The 23792-nt window shown below is 32.9% G+C and overlaps 3 protein-coding genes across 3 annotated transcripts; 1 reads left to right on the top strand and 2 right to left on the bottom strand.

The window, feature by feature from the left end:
- Positions 1-9520: 9520 nt before the first annotated feature.
- LOC129874715 (pheophytinase, chloroplastic) lies at positions 9521-12721 on the top strand. The gene is made up of 2 exons (XM_055950046.1): positions 9521-9641; positions 11418-12721. The coding sequence occupies exon 2, from the start codon at positions 11443-11445 to the stop codon at positions 12592-12594; it is 1152 nt and encodes a 383-aa protein (XP_055806021.1). The 5' UTR covers positions 9521-9641; positions 11418-11442; the 3' UTR covers positions 12595-12721.
- A 1214-nt stretch (positions 12722-13935) lies between these two features.
- On the bottom strand, positions 13936-16269 carry LOC129874326 (F-box protein At5g46170-like). Its single transcript, XM_055949586.1, has 2 exons — positions 14919-16269; positions 13936-14305 (listed from the first exon to the last, which is right to left on the bottom strand). Exon 1 carries the CDS (start codon positions 16064-16066, stop codon positions 14966-14968), a length of 1101 nt encoding a protein of 366 aa, XP_055805561.1. The 5' UTR covers positions 16067-16269; the 3' UTR covers positions 13936-14305; positions 14919-14965.
- A 3649-nt stretch (positions 16270-19918) lies between these two features.
- LOC129874736 (uncharacterized) lies at positions 19919-20790 on the bottom strand. Its single transcript, XM_055950078.1, has one exon. The coding sequence runs from the start codon at positions 20778-20780 to the stop codon at positions 20025-20027; it is 756 nt and encodes a 251-aa protein (XP_055806053.1). The 5' UTR covers positions 20781-20790; the 3' UTR covers positions 19919-20024.
- Positions 20791-23792: the final 3002 nt, after the last annotated feature.

Here is a 23792-nt window from a genome sequence, read left to right as displayed (position 1 = left end):
GAGAATGAAGAAATCTTAATAAGTTATGTCTCGACAGAAAAATGGTGGAACCGAAATGATATTGTCATCAATAATATTCTTACTTATAATGTTGCCATTGAAATAATGAAACAAGATAAGGATCTTGAACCAAAATTTATCGATGAATGCAGAAAGAGAAATGATTGGCCAAAATGAAAGGATGCAATTCAAGCAGAGTTAACTTCACTTGAAAAACGTAAAGTTTTTGGATCAATAATCCGAACACCTGAAGGTGTAAGCCAGTAGGGCACAAATGGATTTTTGTGCGTAAACAAAATGAAAAAGGTAACGTAAGATATAAAGAACGACTTGTAACCCAAGATTTTTTTCGCAAAGACCTGACATTGACTATATGGAAACATAATCTCATGCGGTGGATGCAATTAACTTCAGGTATCTAATGAATTTGGCAGTTCATGAAAAGCTTGAAATACACCTAATGGACGTAATCACTGCCTATTTATATGGCTCATTGGACCACGATATTTTTATGAAAATTCCCAAAGGGTTCAAAGTGCCTGAAGCATATAAGGATTCTCGAGAAACTTGCTCAATAAAGCTTCAGAAATCTTTATACGGGTTGAAACAATCAGGGCGCATGTGGTACAATCGTCTTAGCGAATATTTGCTAAAAGAGGAATATAAAAATGATCCAATTTGCCCTTATGTCTTTATGAGAAGGTCTGAATCTGAATTTGTCATAATAGCAGTATATGTTGATGATTTGAATATTATTGGAACTCCGGAAGAACTTTCAAATGCAGTAAAATGTCTGAAAAAGGAGTTTGAAATGAAAGACCTCTGAAAGACAATTTTGTCTTGGTCTACAAATTGAACATTTTACAAATGAAATATTTGTTCATTAGTTAACATATACTGAAAATATTTTAAAGAAGTTTTATATGGATAAAACACATCCATTGAGTACCCCAATGGTTGTGAGATCTCTTGATATTAATACAGATCCATTTCGACCTCATAAAAATTATGAAGAGCTTGTTGGTGCTGAAATACCATACCTTAGTGCAATTGGTGCATTAATGTATCTTGCCAACAATTCTAAACCAGATATAACTTTCTCAGTAAATTTGTTAGCAAGATTTAGTTCTTCTCCAACGCGCAGACACTGGATGAAATTAAGCATATATTCAGATACCTCCGAGGGATCATTGATATGAGATTATTTTATTCAAATGAATCCACATCATAATTGATTGGTTATGCAGATGCGGGATATTTGTCTGATCCCATAAAGATCGATCGTTGACAGGTTATTTATTTATGTGTGGTGGTACAACTATATCATGACATTCAACAAAACAAATTATGGTTTTCACTTCTTCAAATCATGTAGAGATAATAGTCATTAATGAAGCAAGTCGGGAATGCGTTTGGTTAAGATCAATAACTCAACACATTCAAAAAACATGTGGCCTTTTTTTAAAAAGAGACGTTCCAACAATATTGTATGAAGACAATACTGCATGTAAAGCTCAACTGAAGGGAGGATACATCAAAAGAGACAGAACAAAATATATTTCACCAAAATTATTTTTTACTCATGATCTTCAAAAGAAGGGTGATATAGATGTCCAACAAGTTTGTTCAAGTATCAATTTAGCAAATATGTTTACCAAGGCATTGCCGACTTCAACCTTTGAGAAAATGAGATACAAAATTGGAATGCATCGTCTTCGTGATGTTAAGTGATGTTTTCATTAGGGGGAGTAAAATACGCGTTGTAATTTTTTTTTCTTAGCCAAGGTATTGTCCCACTGGGTTTTCCTGATAAGGTTCTTAATGAGGCAGCACTCGAGGCGTATTACCAGATGTCTTTTTTCTTCACTAGGCTTTTTCTCACTAGGTTTTTTCCTAGTAAGGTTTTAACGAGGCACAACATATATGGAAGTTCAGAATAACTATGTATATTGTTTTTTGTAAAGTTTTTAATGAGACACATTTTACGTGGACATCCAAGGGGGAGTGTTATCAACCAAATTAATGGTTGTCTACTTTGCATTAGTGGATAGTCCTTTACCTTTTTTCAGTAGGCAACTTACCCATTAATATTTTCCTCCACTTACTTGTATGGCTATAAATATACCCTTCTTCTTCAATGTAAAGAAGGCATAAATACATACATACATTGCTTTCTCTTTTTTGTTCTCCTGTTGTTTTTACTTCCTCCTTATTTTGTCAAGTTAATTTATTTTATAATAAACACCTCATACTTCCATACTACATGTTGAACCCATAGATCATGATGAATTAGGATGATTGATGTGTGACAGTAAAATAAATGTACGATCATACCAAACGTAATTTTATTTGGATTCGAACATATTTAACCACTTATCTATCTGGTTTTTTTTTATGGAATGTCCCCGAAGGAACGTCTATCTAGATTCAATAGACAAAGTTACGCACGTTCTACCCAAGGAGACGATTATTTTTTAAGTTGTGGCACACTATCAATGAGTATGATATGGTATCCAAAACATTAAAGTTAATTCACCACGATAGGCACTATGCCACGATAAAAGAAATAAAGGACTCTGAGTTTTATACTAAGAGTGGGATGCGTACAAGACACCACAACGCGATGCTCAACGTAGTAAGGTTCACCACAATGGTCACCATGTTGCTCTGAAAATCATTGGAAATAAGAGTTTAGACAGACCGACCAACTATAGAAATGCAATAGGCACCACAACGCAACACACTTAAAGGTGAAGGTCAACAGGATGTTCATTGTAATGCACTACCCAAGTCACCACAACGGTGATCGTGACGTGCTGAATGCTCGAGCATAGTCCAAGTCTATAAATACTACTTAGTTTGAACTTTTCCAAACTTTGCACGAGTATTCTCTCCTCTCAGCACTTCCCCACACTACGGTAAGTCTTCATACGCTAATCTAACTGTTTCTAACACCATATGCAAATCTGTAACTTAATTCTAACCCATGATCATAGGATCCTCGAAGCAATTATTCTAAAAAATGTCAAGCTTAGAGTTTGGAGAAGAGTGATTCTTTACCCGTAATTATAAACGATTAGAGGTATGTAATGTTATGATGTTCACCTCTAGTCAGACTCCATGTTCTTACATGGGAGAGTTATGTCGGTTAGACTGAAAACCTTTCATAATGAATTTAATGATGATGAAAGATATACATGAAAGTCAACGTGATGTTTTTTTGAACTCTTTTTTTCACGGTATGACTATGTTTTCTTGAGTTACTTTCTTCTTTAGTTATGCTTGATATTTCATTCATCTATTTTACATACAATACAATTTCAAATGTACTTATGTCCCTTGTCGAAGACGATGCATTTTAAATTATGCAGACTCATGTACTCAGGGAGATGGTCGAGCAAAATGCTAGGTTCTACTCACTCGGCTATTCGTGAGTCCCCTTTTCCTTTGGGGCATGACATTTATTTCATCTTTTTTTTGTTTTACTCATAGGTATGGTCTTGCCCACGACAAAAGAATACTTGTTATGTTAGAAGCTTCATAGATTAGTTGGGTTTATTATGCTTATTCACGATGTAAACTTAGTTTTCTTATGTATGAGTTATTTCTTTTTTTTATTATTAAATAAAGGCTTACCAATGGAAAAGAATTGTTCTTATGGTATGCATTGTAACGCCTCATTCTTCCGCATATACTATGAGTTATGTTATGTAGCTGGTTCGCTTAGGTAAGTTAAGGCATCAAGTGTTGATCTCATCTAGGTCTATGGTCGGGGCGTGACACCAATATTCTCTCAAACCTTATGCAATTGTTATAATGTTCACCTCTATTTAGCTGTTGATGTTATGCTTTTTGAAATGATGATTTAATGACAAAGCATGGATTTACTTAGTGGGTAGATGTTCAATTGCTTGACTTAATTACACAAATTTGATTCATGATAAAGACTTCTTTTACATATGGAAATAAGATGTGAAAAGTACTTTTATGTACTGAACATTCATAGGTATAGAAATTATTTTACCAAAAAAAATATATTTAATTTTCTAGTGTTGAGGTATTCTACTTTGAGAAAAGGAACGAATTCACAAAACGTGGAGTAAGATAGTCTTTTTAGTATACCATGATTTCGTTTCTTTTGGTATGTAAAATTTTTTATAACTACAAAGCTTGCAATATTACTTCAATCTTCATAATTACTCATAATGGAAGAATAATAAAAGACTTTCCATAAGTATTTACCATAAAACAATTGTGATGATCTAATTCTAAATTCATCTAGATTGGAAAGTTTAGAAAAAATGAAAATTCAAAAAAGGAAAAGCATTTATCTCACAGTGTTAGAAAAGAATTCAACAAGTTACCTAATATATATAAATTGGACAGTATATCTAAAAAGGAAAAAACATCAATAATTTTCAAGTTTTGATTACTGAGCTGTCACTTTAATAAACTTACCATTACAAGAGATGTGAAATCTACAAGTAAGAGGTGAGTAGTGCACTTGCCTATAAATTATTCATACAGTCTCTAGAGTTGACATGCACAATCCAGTCTCATCTCCTTGTTCGAACAAATCATATAGGTCAAGCTAACCTTTTTTTAGGTAAAACTTTATGTTGCTTCACCTCAAATATCAATAGTTTTTGACGTTGCTTCCTTTTCTATTTTGTTCTTCAGAATGTCAACTCATCTATCCCTACTCCATTGTCATTTTTGTGACCAAATTGTTTACGGTTATCAAGAACTATTGAATCATGTTGAATCTCATCGAATACACCAACAAAAGGAGATACACACTATAGTTGTAGTCAACAAGATTGAGTTATAATTATATTTTAATACATAATAGATTTATCATAGTATTATTATAGCAATACATAATAATACTATGATAAATCTATTATGTATTAAAAGTAAATTATGCATGTAATATAAATGTATTATATGTATTTTAAAATATAGTACATTTGTTTGGTAAAAAATTAATACAATGCATTATAAGTGTATGATAAATGTAGTATCCATAAATAAACTTGTATTATATGTATTTTATAAATTCTTCTTTGTAATATGTATTAAAACTATATTATAAATGTGTTCAATAAAAAAAATATTATTATTGTAGATGATAAATATTTTCTTAATATAACATATTTAAGTTTACCATTTTAAAAAGGGCCATTGATGTTTGCTTAATCATTATGATTCATCACTTTACTCAATATTGTACAAATCCTTTTTGTGGATGCTACCATTGATTCCTAAGTTGTTTCATCTCTCTAGTTGAATATTCTACTTTACATGTGTTATGTTTCCTCAATGGCTCTACTATAAATTGGAACGATGAAGTTGACAACCATTTTTTATTAGTTTCAACTCCAAGATTTCATGAGTGTTCAAGAAGTTAAGCAAAGCTTTTCCTTATCATGGAGGGAGTTAGGTACGTTTTCCTTTACGACACTTGAGCAGAAATACACTTTTTTGTCTCTGTGTTTGCGTGAAAAAAGTATATAACTTCCTTGTTTCACTGTACTTGATTTTTATATTAAAAAAGTATATATATTTTTTCACTTTAACAAATTAAAATATATATATTACTTTTTTTTATATTATCTTTAGTATTAAATAATTACATAAAATAGTAGTTAAATGTAAAATCTCAAAACATCATTAAAAATTAATTTAATAAAATTCATCTCTAATTAAATTTTTTTTTTAAATGTGTCGAAACTACATACGCCAAATAATATAAAATGGAGGTGTGGTACATATTTAGGCGGAATATATAGACACTTTAAATCTGTCCAACTCTTTTTCTTTATTTGGACACGTTATTTAAGGGCTCGACCTAATAGAATAAAAATGTTGTTGACATGTGTCGTAGAAATTAACGGTTAACAAAAAATTAAAGTGGGTAAATAATGGTAGAGGTGTGCATAGTATAGTAGATAAATTTTTGTTATATAATATTTTTTGTATTGTGGTATTTGGTATGAATTTTAATTTTTTGATATTTAGTATGATATTTAGTGTTTTATAAAAAGAATATTGAGATATTAAATATTGTACTTGAAGTATATAATAACATATACAATTTATATATATTATGATAACTCTAGAAAATATATAAAATAGTATTAGAGTCTGTTTGGATGGACTTATTTTAAGTAACTGATAAATTGAAAACTGCTTATAAGTTTTTTTTAAAAAAAGTAGGCGCAGCCCAGTTTTTTTTTTTTTGACTTATAAGTTGTTTTCAACTTATAAGCTGCTTAAAAATAAATTCATCCAAATAAATTTAATTATTTATTGAGTCTTATTTAAGCACAAAATAATTTTAAGTTGGCCAACCAAATACTCAAAAAAACTGAAAACAACTTATAAGTAACTTATAAGTCAATTCAAACGGGCTCTAACAAATTATTTTGATTTGAAACTTTGATTAATCTATCTTGATTAAAATATATTTTTTGTGTAATTGATTAACAAAGAAAATTGTTTGTACTTTCTTTTGAATATTTCTACGTGTATAAGCTGTTAGTATGATATAATTGAGACATTTATTTTGAAAAGTCGAAGTCATAATTCTCTATTATATGAATATATGTAAGTTAAAGTCGAACAAACTATATTTATCTATTAACTGTACCACAAAATATCAAAATTAAATTTTACAATAAGTGATCATACCGAATTAATTTAGTAATAATATCGTATTTTAAAAAATAAAAAATCGAAATTATTGAATCATATTTTTTTAATCCCGTACCACACCCATCTGTAAATGTTACTATTCCATTAGCAACTGGCATGACAAATTAGACCAATGAAAAAAGACACATGATCAACAAAGAGAAAAAATAATTAAAATCTGAAAAAATAAAGAGAAGGATCTTGTTACGTCTAGGATTAAAGAGTCCAATACCATGCCTCGTAGTGTTTATTTTTGCAGCAAGTGAAGAGATGTATAGTTGTCCAGTATTAATGGCCCATTGTACGACAAAACCCAAATATAAATGAGTAAATGCTGATGAAATTGTGGCAGTTGAAAGCAATAATATCCCTTTGGTCCTCCATTGAGACTCAAAATTATTGCTTGTAGCATAGTTATCCTTGGATTTCAGTATTGGAAAAGTTACGAATATATATCTTTCGATCAATTAGTTTATCATCATGATTAAAATATATATATATATATATTGTTTGTCTATATGTTGTATATAAATATACTTTGTGCATATTTCGTTTGTATAACATTATTATTTTTGGAGAATCAAATTACTTTTTTCTGTTATTACCAAATTTCTTAAGTAATTTTGATCATAAAAAGTTGAAATGGGCTGATCGAGTTGGTCAGAATATAGCACTTTGCCGAGCTAAAAGGTTAGCTGTCTAATTGATGATATGCAAACCATTAAGATGAAATAATATACTCCTTTAGTCCCCAATTTATGTAAAGAACATCTTTTTATATTAAATATTTTAATATTTTTTTTACTTTTTCTTTTATTTTTAATGAGATGATTTATGGCTATATTAATTTTCGGACTTATGAATTGAGTAGGGTCGCACCATTTCCTGCTTATAATAAGAGATAGTGAAAGACGCTAAGCATACTCTTATTTAATTCTTTCCAGTCTCTCTTAGTTTCTAACCTAGATTCACATAAATTGGAACTCAGACACAAAATGATACCAAACTAGGATTGAAAAGAAGAAAGAAATAAAACCGAAACAATAGAAACTTTCATAATTTCATGGTGATTGAGTTCTACCCTTGTTATTCTGTTGTTGATTTTAATTATGCAAAAGAAATATAGAAAACACATGACAAATTATTCGGAACAATAATTACAATAAAATAATACAATAAGCAAAATACAAGAAATAACTAGTACTAACAGAAATTGAGAGACAGAAAACTATAAAAGTATTATTGCGACTACTAGTATGAAAGATAATACTCTACTACCTATTAATCTTTTACCTTAATTTATGTGCTTCACAACCTCATACCTACTTATCATAATTGAATTTAAATTGTAAAAAAAAGAAATATGACTAAAACTTGTAGTATCAACCAAACACAAATGGTAGCGTCTGAAGGTAGTAATCTAGCTTATGTAATATATACTTCCACAATTCTAGGATGAGGCTATTGAAATATACATACAAATCATCTCATTATTCAGTTAATTAGTTGAGTACTTAGTTAACAATTGTCAATAATGAGCTAGCAATTAGAGTTAGTTAGGAGGATATTTTGAAGCTCAAGTATATGTGTATATATAAATCAACAAGTTGTATAATTGAAGTTTGAGATCAATAAAAATCTTCCTCTTCTTCTTTCTGAGTTCCCTTTTCTCTGAGCTTGTCAATGTATGATTGAGATCATCTACTTGTTTTTCACATGGTATCAGAGTCAGCTAAGCTGGTCATAGAAAAGAAGACTTGAGACGAAGAAAATAACAATGGTGACTCTCAAAATAGAGCAGAATGATCCTCCTTACATAGGTCCATTAGATGCTTCAGGAGCTATGCTAATTCCTATCAAGCTGACTGGATCTGAGATCTATGGAATATGGAGTAGATCGATAAGAATTGCACTTTTGGCGAAGAAAAATATAAAAATTTCAGAAAGCATGATTTGGAAATTTCAAATCATGATTTTGAATTTTTCAAATATAAACAAGTTTATATTTTGTAAAAAAAAATCAAATTTATATTTACTAACCATTTATTTCATATGTAAATAAAATTTTAATTCATATAATTACTTTTTAAACCATTTATATCTCGATTATTCTCACCAACATAAAATTTATTATTAGTTCAAATAAATTCCTACTTTATCATTTATATTCACCAAATTCATTATTTTTTATCAAATTTATTACTACTTCATTCAAATGATCGACAAATGAGATATACTAAGGACTCGGTCATATGACCGTCTTCTTGGTCATATGATCGACAAATGCAAGATCAATGTGAGAAGATTGTCCATACTATGCGGGAGGATTATATTAAAGACTAGTACATTACAACTTATATTCAATTTTTTTATTTAATTAAAGTTTGACCAATAATAATTGTATTGTTTTTAGAATAGCTTTGTGATAGTGTATTATGCAATTTTAGAAATTTTTGTTTATTTGTTATGATTGTATAAAGAATTGAAACAATTTTAATAGTTTTACAATTTATGAAATTTTTATGTTTATGAGAAAACATACAACATAAAAAGTTTAAATTGCATGTCCAAAAAAACTTTAATTTTATCTCATAATTTTATATCACAATTTCATATTACAATGGCAAATCATAATTTTATATCGCATGACCACGTGGGCCTTGATCTTAGCTCAAATTCGCATAGATTGCGATGGAAGAATACCAAACTAAGGAATGAAAGAAATAAAGTGAAACAATAGAAACTTTTGAGGGTAAAATTGGAAGCCACAACAATATGTGGTAGAAAAAATAAATTGTCAAATTGATGAGGACCTTAAACTTTTTCGCCCACAAGACCCTTTTGACTCTTGTTTTGCCTACACGAAGATTGGAGCTATGTGCACATATTTTCCTTGTTTCAATTCTAAAGTTCTAACTTTTCCAAGTGTGGTTACCCATTGACAGGTATTTATTTCCCCAACTCCCATCTCTCTTCCTCTGCTTTTCTTTTCTTACACTTCTCTTCTTCCATCATGTCATATGTGATTTAGAAAGTATCTTTTCTATTTTTTTGTTAAAGTTGAAGGATAACTTTGTATTTTCGGCGGGTAATTTGGTATTTGGGGATTCATAATTTCATCGTGATTGAGTTCTACGCTTGTTATTCCTCTGTTGGTTTTTGTTTTTAATTTATATTTTGGAACTTTAAAAATGTCAAAATAATACCGTAATCCCATGTATGAGGTAGGGTAGAGGGTAAGCATCCTCTACTCTATCTACCCAGAGATAAAAAGATATTATTTTGATAAAACATTGGCAAAATACTAATCATTTTGAACAATAATTACAACAAAATAATAGGATAAGCAAACTGCAAAAAAAAATAACAAATAGTAACAGAAATCAAGGGACAACAAACTGCAAACTAAAGGAGTAATGCTATGACTACTACTGTGGAAGGATAAATGAGACAATTATCTATCTATTAACTTTCTATCCTAATACATTATAAATATCCTTAACAACCTCCTATCTCTATGGTCATGCCCCTCATCATAACACACACAATAACATACTCACTGAAATCTCACTAAGGGAGGTCTGAGTAGGATAGAATGTACGCAGATCTTATTACTATAGATAGACTATTTCCTCTTAGCTCAAATGGTCATGCCCCTCATGATTGATTAAATTCTAATGGTTTGGCCAATTTTAGTTGTTTTAAAGTGTTGAAGTTGAAAGAGTTTCTCTTGGAAAGTGAAAGACGTAGGAATTGTTGGAGAGTAACAACAGAAGATGAATGTTTGAATATGAGTGCTATAAGAATGCTAGGACCTATGATGTTAAAGATAACAACAACCAAAATGACAAGAAAAATAGGAGTTTAACTATGCAGGACTGATTGGAATATTTTGGTTATCCAATCAAATATAAAATGAATCACACCTCGTCTGCTGTGCTAAGTATGACACGAACAATCCTATAGAAGAAAATCCCGAGAGACCATGTTTTGCTCTTATTGCATTGTAAGCTTGACGGCTTGACTTCAGTTGTCTCAAACTACTTCAGATCTCCCTTCAACTGACTTTTCTTGACTAGACTTGTCCCTGTTAAACATCCATACCGGGCTTGAAAAGGACCCCTGCCTTTTTCTCCCTTTCCTTTTCTCTTTTTTTTTTTTACTTTTGTTTTTATTTTCCTTGGTTGTGGTAATACAGCATTATGATAATGCAGCTCAGATGAAAATTAAAAGCTCACAATTGAATGTGAGTTGGCTGATATTTCTGGCATTCAAGTTTTTTTTTTTGTTTTTTTTTTGGTGAAACTGCTGGATGTAGATGGCCTTTTCTTTTTTCTGTTGTTGATGATATGTTTTGAAACTTGTATCTGATGCAGCCTAGCTGCATAGAGATGGATGCAAAACCTTCTTTTGTGATTTTTCTCTAATTACTTATTGTGTCTAACTGGAAATGTTCGTGAATCTCATTGGAAGGGAAGTTTTTTCTTATCTCCATACCGCCTTGTTCTTAGTCCGGAATGGATGTTGAATTTGGCATTCTTACTGAAATTGTAATAAATGAGAACTCTGGCTCTTTTCTGTCTTTTATGATTCTTATATGTTATAGGGTATCTTATCCCTGTGGAGCTAGCGTTCCACTTCATACATTACTATCCTTTGTTCAGTATTATGTGTTTTTAAACCCCCTCAAAAAGAAAATGTCTTGTTTTTCTTCCTTGCAGAAGCTTTAGAAGACCAGGGAAAGCAATGGTTGTCGCTGTTCGTGCTTCTCCCTTTGTTTTACTACCATCATCACCATTTGCTGCCTCCAGGAACTTAAAGAAACAATGCAACTCCATCATCAGTTTAAACATTGGTCTTCAAAGTAGTCACAGCAAGTCCAGCTGTATCACTATTAGCAGCATCAAATGCTCTGCCGCCTCTACATCCCCCATTGTTTCAAAGGAGGAAGAACCGTTACCTCTTGAGGTGAATGAGATTAAGACAATGTGCAAAACTTGGGTATGGAGAGGTTACAACATAAATTACTTGAGTTATCAAGGGGGCAACAACCACCCTTCTAGCCCTTCTCTTCTCCTAGTTCATGGTTTTGGTGCCTCTGTTGCCCATTGGCGCAGGAACATTGCGACACTTGCTCAAAGTTACACAGTTTATGCTATTGACCTCCTTGGTTTTGGCGCTTCTGACAAGCCAGAAGGATTTGCATATAACATGGAAACTTGGGCTCAGTTAATATTAGATTTCGTGAACGAAGTTATTCAAAGCCCAACCGTACTGGTAGGGAACTCTGTCGGAAGCCTTGCTTGTGTAATAGCTGCTGCAGATCCTTCTCAAACATCCATTCAAGGGCTTGTTTTGTTGAACTGTGCTGGAGGCATGAATAACAAGGCAATTGTTGACGATTGGAGGATTAAGTTGCTGTCGCCTCTACTCTGGCTTGTTGACTTCTTATTGAACCAAAAATCAGTAGCTTCTGCAATCTTTAATCGGGTCAAACAGAGAGAAAATCTAAAGAATATCTTGTTGTCTGTCTATGGGAATAAGGAGTCTGTGGACGAAGATCTGGTGGACATTATTCAGACACCAGCAGATGCTGAAGGTGCGCTTGATGCTTTTGTGTCTATTGTGACAGGTCCACCAGGGCCAAACCCAGTGCAGTTGATCCCAAAAATGACATTGCCTATACTTGTGTTATGGGGTGATCAAGATCCATTTACTCCAATTGATGGTCCTGTTGGTAGATACTTCTCATCCTTACCTTCTCAAAAACCAAATGTGAGTCTATTTCTTTTGGAAGGTGTGGGACATTGCCCTCATGATGACAGACCTGATCTTGTCCATGGAAAGCTACTTCCTTGGCTAAGCCATTTGCCAGTGGCAGAAAACATTGTTACATGATTATCCTAATCCTTCTGTTTAGATGAGTTCAAAAGTGTATGTTATACTTTGATTGATTTTCATGTATAGAAAATATTGATTTGTATATCATGTTACAAAGAATATATTTGAGGAAACATTACCTATATACACTACTTTATTTATCATATCTTCAAATATTTCCTATCATTTCAAAATATTTCAAAAATTCCTTCTTTTACATCTAAAACCCTTTTTTCCAGATACATAATTGCTACTCTCTTATCCGAATTAATGTACCCGAATACCACAGGATATATCCGGATGGACTATTTTTCTGAATTAATGTATCCGGATTAATTTTTTCGAATACATAATTGCTAATCTCTTTGTCCAAATTAATGTATCCGGACGAACTATTTTCCAAATCAATGTATCCGGATAATTGCTATTCTCTTTTCCTTTTTTAGCTCAACTGATTTGTTAATTAATATATCCAAATGTATTAGAATTTATGTATCCGGGTGACTATTATGTATCCGGATGAGATAAATTTTAAGGGATTTTTGTAAATTGATAAAGGGTAGAGATAAAATGCAATTTGCTACTTACACTATGTGATTTATGTAAGTTACACTAAATTTAATTATAGAAGTCACCTTTGCTCAAGAGGATATAAAAGTTTCTTGGAGATAAAAGACGTCTATACCGTAAACGCAACCTGATTTACTTCTAAGTTCTAACTCCATCTTTTGAGATATGATTAAAATTCTCACCATTTCCAGAAACTGTGTTGGGGTGGGCAGAGTGGAAAGCAACAACACATACTCCATTATGATTTGTCATTTCAAGGAAATAATACTGAATAAATCAAAAACTTGTGTGTGATATTTAACTAGAAAATCTGTTAACTTCCACAATGCACATGGGATAGTTTAAAAGGGTATCCAACACATTGGCTCATTAACTTGACATGGCCAATTCCCTGCAGCGGACTGTATGGTGCAATTGACAGCACAGTTAAGGTCCACCACCTTATCTACATTTAACAAGATCCAACTAAATAAAGATTTGTATTATACTTGAGGCATGCACAAGCAGCCCAACACCATAATTACAACAATAACATATCCAGAATAGTATCACAAAGTGGGCTCTAGGATGTGTTGAGTGTATGTGGATTGGTATCTCTTACCATTATTTATATCCTGCAAAGATCAGCTGAATTGACCCTGGCAATCATATCAATTAACGTAAGCTGCTAACAGCTCCAGCAGCTAAAAATTGAAAAGCATGACAACGTTTATTTACTGATTTACCTAGAGCCAGCTGCAAATTCAACAAGTAGATCAACTAATAAAAAAGATGCAGCAAGAACGCACATTTGGTTATTCATGAACCTTAAGGTACACGACATCACATAACATTATGCATAACTACAATATTCACAGAGAGGGTAACTATCAAATGAGTGTGGCTACAAAGTCAAAGGCACAAAGCTCTCATAACATCTTCCAGAGGCAATTTGTGCACTCATAGAAGCACACGCTCAAAATTATAACAAAAACAGATGCCTATCCTCCATCTTTCCAAAGTGACACTGGCTGATCCAAAGCTCATCAATGACTGCATCGTATTTTATCTCCAGAAGCAATGCTGCCTTAATTCAGGGTAAGCTAGCATAGCTCATACTAGAATCGTGCTTTTAGCCTTTTCCTCTGCTTTCAAGTATTAGTTTGATCCAACTTCTTCCCTGAAAAATAGAAAATCAACATATGCACATATGAAACTAGAATTGTTGACATATTATATGGAGTATAATTTTAACAAAATCGTGAACAGACAAAAGATCAAGGCCAAAAGGAATTCCTAGTGAATGATCTAACAGACAATCATTCAACACTCAATCACGGACCCAACATTGGATAATCAAGAAATGTATTTTCAGTTAGAACTCATTCATTGCCACCTTTATATAGAGAAACAACACAGCTTGAAATAGAACTGCTGCTCTGTAAGTCCAGGATTCGAATGCAGCCAAATATGTAATTCCAGCTCTTTCTCTTTATCAAATAGAAAAATGCTTTCTGTGGTGTTTTAGGTGTATATAAATGAGCAGAACAAAAAGACTAGGAAATAAAAGAACTCGAAATAGTGGCAACATTCTGATGAATCCAAACCATTATTAAAATGCAGCCAAATTGTTTGCATTTAGCAACAAAAAACTGCTCACAAACAAAGACGGATATAAACTTTAAAGTCATTCAAGAAGTTATCTCCTTGCATTAGCACATAGTAAGATGCAATCACAGATATATAAGACGAAAAATTAAGAATGTATTACTTGCAGCAGCAGATTATGTTACCTCAGAAATGCATCCACGAAGCTATCCAAACAGCATTAATTCCATAGTCAAAATGAGTTCATCTCCAGACAGTAAGTCCTTCTTTTCACCAACATCCTAGCAGCTGTCCCATAAGGCTCCTTAAATGCAGCTGCCACCCAATTCCCATCTGCCCCAACTACCTCTTTCTTGGGCTGCTCACTCGGCCTAATTGCCACCAAAGTTGCTCCTTTGATCACTGTACCATCAGGTAATTCTAAATGTGCGGCATACCACAACCGCATATTGAGTGCCGGAACCAAAGTCCTTTTGGAGGCCGATGAAGCTGAGAGAGGCTTCACTCTCAGCTCCTCCAGTTGCTCTTTGTTCATACACAGCACTCCTTGCCCATCTGCATCTGCCAAAACCAAACTATCCAGAGTTTTGTGCTCCGCGATTATGGGCTGCAGCAGATAGTGCCTTGCGGAAGCTGCAATTAAGGAACTAATAGTCCACACCACCCGCAGCTTCAATCCCCCATTCGTGTAAAACGAATCGGGTATGCTCCCATTATCGTTTTCTCCAATTCCATCAATGATCGGAAGACTACAAGCAGCGGTACTAGTTACAGGTTGAATCACTGAAGAGGCACCAAGTATAATACAACTATCGAGGGTTGATCCAAAATCAGCTCTCCATTTCAACAACACACCCTCGTCTATCCCGAGCTCACCACTAGGCAATTCAATTCTAAGAAACTTAATCTCGTTAAAATTCTTAAGAACTTGAGTAGGGGAGTGATGGGTCACGGAGTTCTTATCAAAATCATCACCATCAACGACATCTGAGGAAGAAGAAGAAGCACGTCGAGGTGAAATGGAGATGAATTGAGTGATAGATTGAAAGGGTTTGAGAAGACCAGAGAAGACGAGACGAAAAAGGGAGGAGATGGGGTGCCTGGACTTATCAGAAGAAGAAGAAGAAGAAGAGGTAGAAGAAGAATCATCATCGGATATAACACAATCGACGCGAACAAGAACGTTGTCAACTTGAGGAACTAAGGAATGGAACCTTCTTGAAACGAGAGAGCAACGACCCAAAGCCTTGACATCTCCAATGTTGTTTAAGATGAATAGGAGAATTGAGTCGGGTAATCGATCGAAGTGGTCAATGGGTTCTGGGTAGATCATGTTTCTACTCAGATCTGACCTCAAACAGAAGGGAGGGAGGAAAGGAGTTTATGGATCTAACGGAGAAGACAAAGGAGAGAAGAAATGCGGTCCTTGTATATACCACTCATATCCATACAGTCTGTGTAAGTGTGATTTGTGACAGATTTTTGAGATGTGCAACTGTGTGGGTCTCTTCTGTCTCTCTGTGGGACTTTTCATACATTTAACATCTCATATATGTCATTAATGTTGGTGGTAAAACTTAAAAAATATTTTTTTAGTATAGTTGACAAATAAAATCGAATAATTCGTTTTTATTTATTTGTCAAATATTTTCTAATTTAATTTTATCTTTTTACTTATTAAATTTGACAAACAAGAACGAATAATTTTTTTCTTTTTATTATATCCTCAATTTATTAATATTGAGTTAATGTCTTTGAAAAATATAATAAATAAATATATTTAAAACGCTATCAATTAATAGGGATAAAATGGTAACCTCACTATACCAATCATTGTTTTCTTAATAGGTGTGTCAAGTCAAAATTTGACAAGTAAAAAAAAACGGAGGAAGTATATTATATTATTTTAATGAATTTTTATATATTGTCACACATCAATAATGTGTACGGGGTAAAATATTTATAGAATTTATAAAATAAAAGAACTAACGCGATCATCAAATCAGTTGTTACATAGAAGTAATTTTTTGTCATTACACAATCATGATTTTGAAACAAACAAATTCATTGTAAGTCTTTCAGCGTCTTCCTTATGTGTGATGCATGACTTGCCTACCAAAATGCCTTCTTGGTCCCTTTTTTTACTAGTAAGGATGCAAGTTATCGAATTGAGAGAGGTCAAGAATTCTCACAATTTTTTAAATTTATAGACCTAATTTAATTTAGTGGGATCCTTCATTCACTTTTTTGGGGGGAGTACTCTCTCTATTATGTGTCAGCGTAGGAAAGAACGATATAATACAACAAAACTTAAGTAATAATCAATATAATTATTACTATAATTAAATTAACAATACAACACAATACAATACATACCAACCATCCAAACGTACAAGTTGTAAGAGACTTGTCAATCTTTGTAATGCCCTATGGTGAATATTTGGTGATGTAGGCCTTGTTTTACCATTATAAACGATGCGATTAAGATTGGCAAGATTCTTCATTCCTTTCTAAAAGGTTTTGGGGTCGATGGTCGAGTCCTCATAGTCGGCGACTTCTTATTTTGAACTTTTTTTTTTATGGAAATCTATCTTCTATTCCTTTAGTTGGCGTACCAAGAGACTTCTCTATCCCTTTAGTAAGTAGGCCTACCCAACACGGATTTTGGTGATGTAGACCATGAAATAATGTGATGATATAATTAAAATTTCTTCACTTATAAGAAATTTTAAATTCAGAGTCATGATAGTTGACAACTTCTTAAATAGGAACTTCTCTAGCTATCCTTTTAATAAGCCTAACTAGAGATCTGTTCATCTCTTTAGTAGGCCTATCCAACGCGAATTTTGAAGTTGTAGGCACTATATTAACATGAAACAATAGGATGGAATGGAAAACATGCATGTAGGACCAGTGTTGATTGGAAATTGAAGTGTTTCATTCGTACCTAAGTGTTTGTTGCTAACTTTTACTCTCTCTCTGTTCTATATTAAATGAATTTCTAAAACTTTTTTTATTGTTTATAATAGTCCCCGGACCCTGCGCATAGCGGGAGCTTTAGTGCACCGGACTGCCCTTTTTTTAATAGTTGAATTGTTCAAAATGTAAAAGAAATATTTAAAACTTTTTTCATTTTTACCCTTTCCATTAATGGAATTTTGTAATTTCCTAGGAGTAAACTACACTACTTACAAAGTTATACTCCAATAAAGGACTACTTATATTTATGATTTCACATTTAATCATCTTTATGATGCTGATTAAACAAAAGGTGTAATAGAGGAAAATAAGGTTCAAATTTTGTCCTTGAATATTTTTCTTAATATGTGTACATTACCTTAGAAATTCAACTAATATATAATAGAGGGAGTATAATTTACCATGGGAACATGATATGATTACGATCAATAAGATTGTTGTGGAGTAATAATCCTTTAAGTAAAGGTCGCGCTTTGAGTCTCTGAATACATATTCAGAGTCGCTTTTGTTAGAGAACATTTTAATTTACTCCCAAATGTGTAATTTTCTGACGCGAATACGGACTTAGTTGGCTTCTAAATGAAGGAAAAATAGAAATAGAATCTTCTTTTTAGAGAATGCTCAAGTTGTATTAGGCTACTTAAGGTCACTTGAGACAATTACAATCATCAATTACATTTTTATTTATATTACTCAAAATTCAAAAGCTTTGCACAAATAACTAGATACATTTATCACAATTCACTAGATACATATATCACAAACTCCTATAAGATTTCTTAAAAAAACTAAGAGATAATATTGAAGACGCATTAATTCCAACACCAAAGCGGGTATCAGGTGTGATTGCGAGGTTCCTAACCTGAGTTTGGCAAACGGATTTGGTTGAAAAATGGCCCTTTTCTATCTTGAAATTCTTATTGAGGCCCAACAATGTGTACTCTAAAGTCTAAACCAACTTCAAGGACAAGTAAGCCCAATGTATGCTTCCTATTATTTCACAATCTCATCTCTTTATTTTGTTGACTGAAGCACAATACAAATTATCATAACTAAGAAAATGAACTATCAAGTGTGTGGCCTACAATCACCCCTCTACATAATGATACTCAATTAGTGAACTCAAGTACGGTGCCTAAGTTAAGTTTAGTGCATGCATTCATGCTTCTAAAAATTGAAACAGTGTCTCTAGAATTAACATGCATTTATATCATATCATATTATCATAATTTAGATAAAAATGAAATAACATTTCATATGCAACTTCCGTTACAATCATAAACGTAATTTATAAATTAAAAAAATGGAAAGTTTGTTGGAAACATAACTTGTGCTGGCCCACTATTCTTCTTCGTTGTTCAAATAATTATTGCTCTACATGATATATACTTTCCCCGCTATTCCACGTTGCATTTGCATCTCACAATATTATTTGCAACCATATTTAGCTATTATTTTATGGCCATGTTACGTTACACTTGTATCTCAGCAATCTATAGTGTTTTTTATAGCCACGTTACAAATGTAACACCACAAGGCATCATTAATTATATTAAATAGAATAAGAAAAATAATAATGATAAGTTTGAATAATTCAAATTGCGAATTGCAGACATATATAAATATATCACTTACTTGTTGAACTCCTTTTCTTTTTTAGAAACAAAAAAATTACTTAACAATTTGATGTTAGCATGCATATACTGACTTCATGGATCATGGCTGAATATAAAACTATTGTCTTCCAACTTATATATAAGTCGATACGTGTGTTGAGATGTAAAGTAAGATTTCATAAGTATAAATATATTTTTTTTGGAAGTAATTACTAGTGACAATTATATTCTAACATTTTTTGTTAAATGCCACTAAAATATATAGCGATATTGAATTCAATTACAATTAACTAATTTCGATAAAAACTTTAGTACTCTTTGTTAATGTGCATTTATTGTCCGTTAAAAACTGTTTTTTTAGTGTGGATTCTCATGTGCCATTGATTGGAGGTCGAGAAAAAACTTTCACGAATACGTCTAAAGCCTTTACGTACAATACTCATTATCAAGTAAAACAAAATGGAACATAAGCTCATATAAAATATTTGGTAAACTTCGAGTTTGAATGTTTACTTATATATTATATATATGCTCCACGTAGTAAATATTTGGATCAGATAAATCTACGTACGATCTAAAAACAACACCTTCCACAAGTGGAGGGGAAAAAAATTAAAAGGGAACACAAGACGACAACAACAACTTGAAAAAAAACATAGTACTATTTTTATACATAAACGTAATTGTAGATTTCTCCTAAGTTTGGAAGTTTCTTGAAGCAGCTTGAAGTCTAATTTGTCTATTAAATCGTTGAATAAACTCCTCCACTCTTCTATTCAATTCCTCCACTGACATATCTGAAAATTCATCATTAATTTCTTCATCTCCATTTACTTGTAAATCATATCTCTCTGATTTTGACCTTTGAATCCTTTTTATATCATTCTCATTTTTCTCCACTGGTATTATTTCTTTTAATTCTGAATTACTTGGATAGAATTTGGCTTCACCCATCTTCTCATTTTTATGATCAATAATGTTGATAATTTCTTCTTCGTCTTCTTCTTTGTTATTTTCGACAAGAACTATGTCTTTTATGCTTTCTTCTTCATGAGGAATAATAATTTCCTTTTTCTCAATAGTATAATTAAATGATGGAGTGCTATTAAAACTACTTTTTTCTTGACAAATTCTCATGTAATATTCTTGAAGTGAATATTCTTGATCACTTGATGAATAAGAAGAGATATTATTAGAGCCAAAATTAAAATCAGCAGCAATGATGAGAATGAGGGTGTTGGAAATGAAGAACCAAAAGTTGGTGGTGCTAACAAGTGTATATGGGGAGAGATTGAACATATAAAAGATGGAAATATACATGCAAATTGAAAATACAAAAGCCCAAAAAGATAACCTTGAATTTCTTTTTTGAGGAATATTCATATTATTATTATTCCTGAATTTGCTGAGTTTTATAGGATTTTCTATTAAATTTGGTTGAGGCATGGCCATATTTTTTGAGTTTGTGTGGAGTGACTTAGTATTTGATTTTGTTCAAGTGAAGAGGGAATTTATAGTGGAAAAAATATAAAGAGAGAAAGGGACTGGTAAGTCGTGATTAATCTAGATACTACTATTTTAATAATAATTGAGATACTATACTGTGGTTACATATAAACCCTTTGTATTTAAAAAATTTCCAATAAGATCCCGGCATTAACTTTTAAAATATATACATGATATTTCCTCTGTTCAATTTATATGATCCATTCTCATTTTATTAGTCACTTTTAAGTAAAAAAAGACACATTTCTATATTTAATATTAATATTTTACTTTTAAAATGCCTATTTTATCCTTATTAAAATGAATTTATACTCACACAATCTACAAGTTATTTTAGACCATTAGTTTCAAAAAACTCTCTTTCTTTCTTAAACTCCATGTCAAGTTATACGCAGTGACGGATCTAAAATTTTCACTTAGGATGTTCGGAAAAATAACTGGACCTAAATATACACTATAATATATGTTTAGTGTTCAAAAGTTAATATATGTACATGAACACAAAATAAATAATTTAAATATACGCTGTAATTTGTTTGTTCAGGATGTTCGGGTGAACACTCTGGCCTCTTACTGCCTACGCCCCTGGTCATATTACATCACATAAATTGAGACGAAAGGAATATATACGTACTATAGAATACCAATCATATACTTCGACAAGTCAATCAAGTTTCTTGTGTGTAATGACCTTGAGGGTGATTTTCGTAAATTTGTACAAAACACGCGTGAACAGTAACACGCGTGAACAGTAACACGCGTGAACAGTAACTTTTTGGGCAGAAAATGCCCCTTTCTTCTCATTTCAATATTTTTCAACATTTGTTTGAGTTCTTGAACTCCTTGAGGTGATTTGAGAAGAGATTTTCGAGGCAAAGTGTTGGGTAAGTGATTTTTGACCTAAAACCTTCCTTTTTCATTAAGTTTTTGACGATTTTAACTCTTAAATTTTAGTTTCAAACCCCAAAAATCCTTGTTTCTTCCCTAATCCGAATTTAAGGAAAATTGTGATTTCCAACTCGTTTTGAGCTCTATTTTTATGGGTTTTTCAACCATGAGTTCCTTATTACCAATAGAATGGGATTGTTCAATAAATTTACAGATTTGACCCTTTTCGAAAATAGTTAATTTTTGGACCATTTTACCCCCGGTTCCGAAACCTATCAATATGGGTGTCATTGGACTCCTTGTGACGTGTATGTTTCATTGTTGATAGTGGGTTGTCATTCCGAGCGCTGAATTCGAGAGTTACTTGTCCGGTGGAGGTATTCGAGTGCGGTTTCGGCAATTGAGGTAGGTTTGGCTATCTTTCTTTGAGATTGAGATGGGGTAATTAATCATTCATATGTTATAGACTTTGGGATGGGGTTGTAGTATGAGTTGAGAATGTTATATATATTGTGATGTCCGTGTGGAGGCTTATTTATTAATGTGTTGCCGTGACGGGGTTTATTTGTATTACATAGCCCGTGTGGGGGCCTTATTTGTTATCTTATTTGCTTTGAGAGCATGTGAATTATGATTTGCCTAAGAGAGAGGCTTGAGTATATTATTTGACTTGTGATGCCGCCTGAGAGATTGAGTTGGGGGTTTTGAGCATACTTGAGTATTGAAATATTGTTGAGAAAGGGGTGAATATTTAAATGAAAGTGTGTTCTTCCCGTTACTATTTATTGAGGGTGAATATCATGTGTAGGTTAAGTTTTGAGAACTTTGAACCTTATACCACATGTGAGTTGATTATTACTTCCATGCATATATGTTTTGATGCATTCATCCTCATTCATCATATCATGAAACATGGGAAGTTGAGAAATATGGAAATTCTTTTTGAGAAAGAAAATGAAACACCTTTAAACCTTTGTATCTTGAGTCCCTGACCGAGGCAGTTTTCCGGCAGGGTAGTGGATGCATTGTGATCCCAACCTTTGTATCTTGAGTCCCTGACCGAGGCAGTTTTCCGGCAGGGTAGTGGATGCATTGTGATCCCAACCTTTGTATCTTGAGTCCCTGACCGAGGCAGTTTTCCGACAGGGTAGTGGATGCATTGTGATCCCAACCTTTGTATCTTGAGTCCCTGACCGAGGCAGTTTTCCGGCAGGGTAGTGGATGCATTGTGATCCCAACCTTTGTATCTTGAGTCCCTGACCGAGGCAGTTTTCCGGCAGGGTAGTGGATGCATTGTGATCCTAACCTTTGTATCTTGAGTCCCTGACCGAGGCAGTTTTCCGGCAGGGTAGTGGATGCATTGTGATCCCTTGACCACGAGGAGGTGGCAAGGATAATGACATATTGTGATTGAGTTATATGGTCTGCAAGACCCCCATGTGCCTTGCTTGGTAGCACAGCTCAGCAGGTGTATACGACAGTCTGTGCGACAGTCTTGATTCCACCGTACCACCACATCATTGCATCATCATATTGCATTGCATTGCATTGATATTTGTGCTGCTTGAATTATCTGGTTAATTGTGATTATGAGCTGTTATTATGGGTTTACTTTACTCGCGTCAATATATATATAAATTGGCGGCACCGATGCCGGAGTGGGACTTTTCTGTATGCAAGTGGATGCGTTCCTTAGTTTATTTCATAGGTTTGATTAATTCCTTATACTCAGTCAACTAAAACCTACTGAGTACATGTGAATTGTACTCACCCCTACTTCTGTGTCCCTTTTTGATGCAGATACTAGTCGGGGTACCCCACGTGGCAGTTAATATTCTAGCGGATTGTGTATTCTCAGATTAGTGGTGAGGTCCCAGAATTCGGATCGTCACTAGTCTATCTTTATTTTTCAGTCTTTTGTATCATTCAGAGACTTATGTTGTATCTTCAGATTCGAACCTTGTATTAGATGCTCTTTATACTTATGACACCAGGTTTTGGGATAATTTCTTCATTGTTTTTTTTTCTTCTTTTTATTTAAATCGTGGCATCACTTTCCCCTTTGGGAGT

Source organism: Solanum dulcamara, chromosome 11 (genome assembly GCF_947179165.1).
Source record: "Solanum dulcamara chromosome 11, daSolDulc1.2, whole genome shotgun sequence".
NCBI classification, from domain to species: Eukaryota; Viridiplantae; Streptophyta; class Magnoliopsida; order Solanales; family Solanaceae; genus Solanum; species Solanum dulcamara.
This window is presented reverse-complemented; position numbering and strand designations above follow the sequence as displayed.

Bases quoted from the DNA above. Each gene is read 5' to 3' on its own strand.
- LOC129874736 (XM_055950078.1), bottom strand. From the start codon at position 20,780: ATGGCCATGCCTCAACCAAATTTAATAGAAAATCCTATAAAACTCAGC.
- LOC129874326 (XM_055949586.1), bottom strand. From the start codon at position 16,066: ATGATCTACCCAGAACCCATTGACCACTTCGATCGATTACCCGACTCA.
- LOC129874715 (XM_055950046.1), top strand. From the start codon at position 11,443: ATGGTTGTCGCTGTTCGTGCTTCTCCCTTTGTTTTACTACCATCATCA.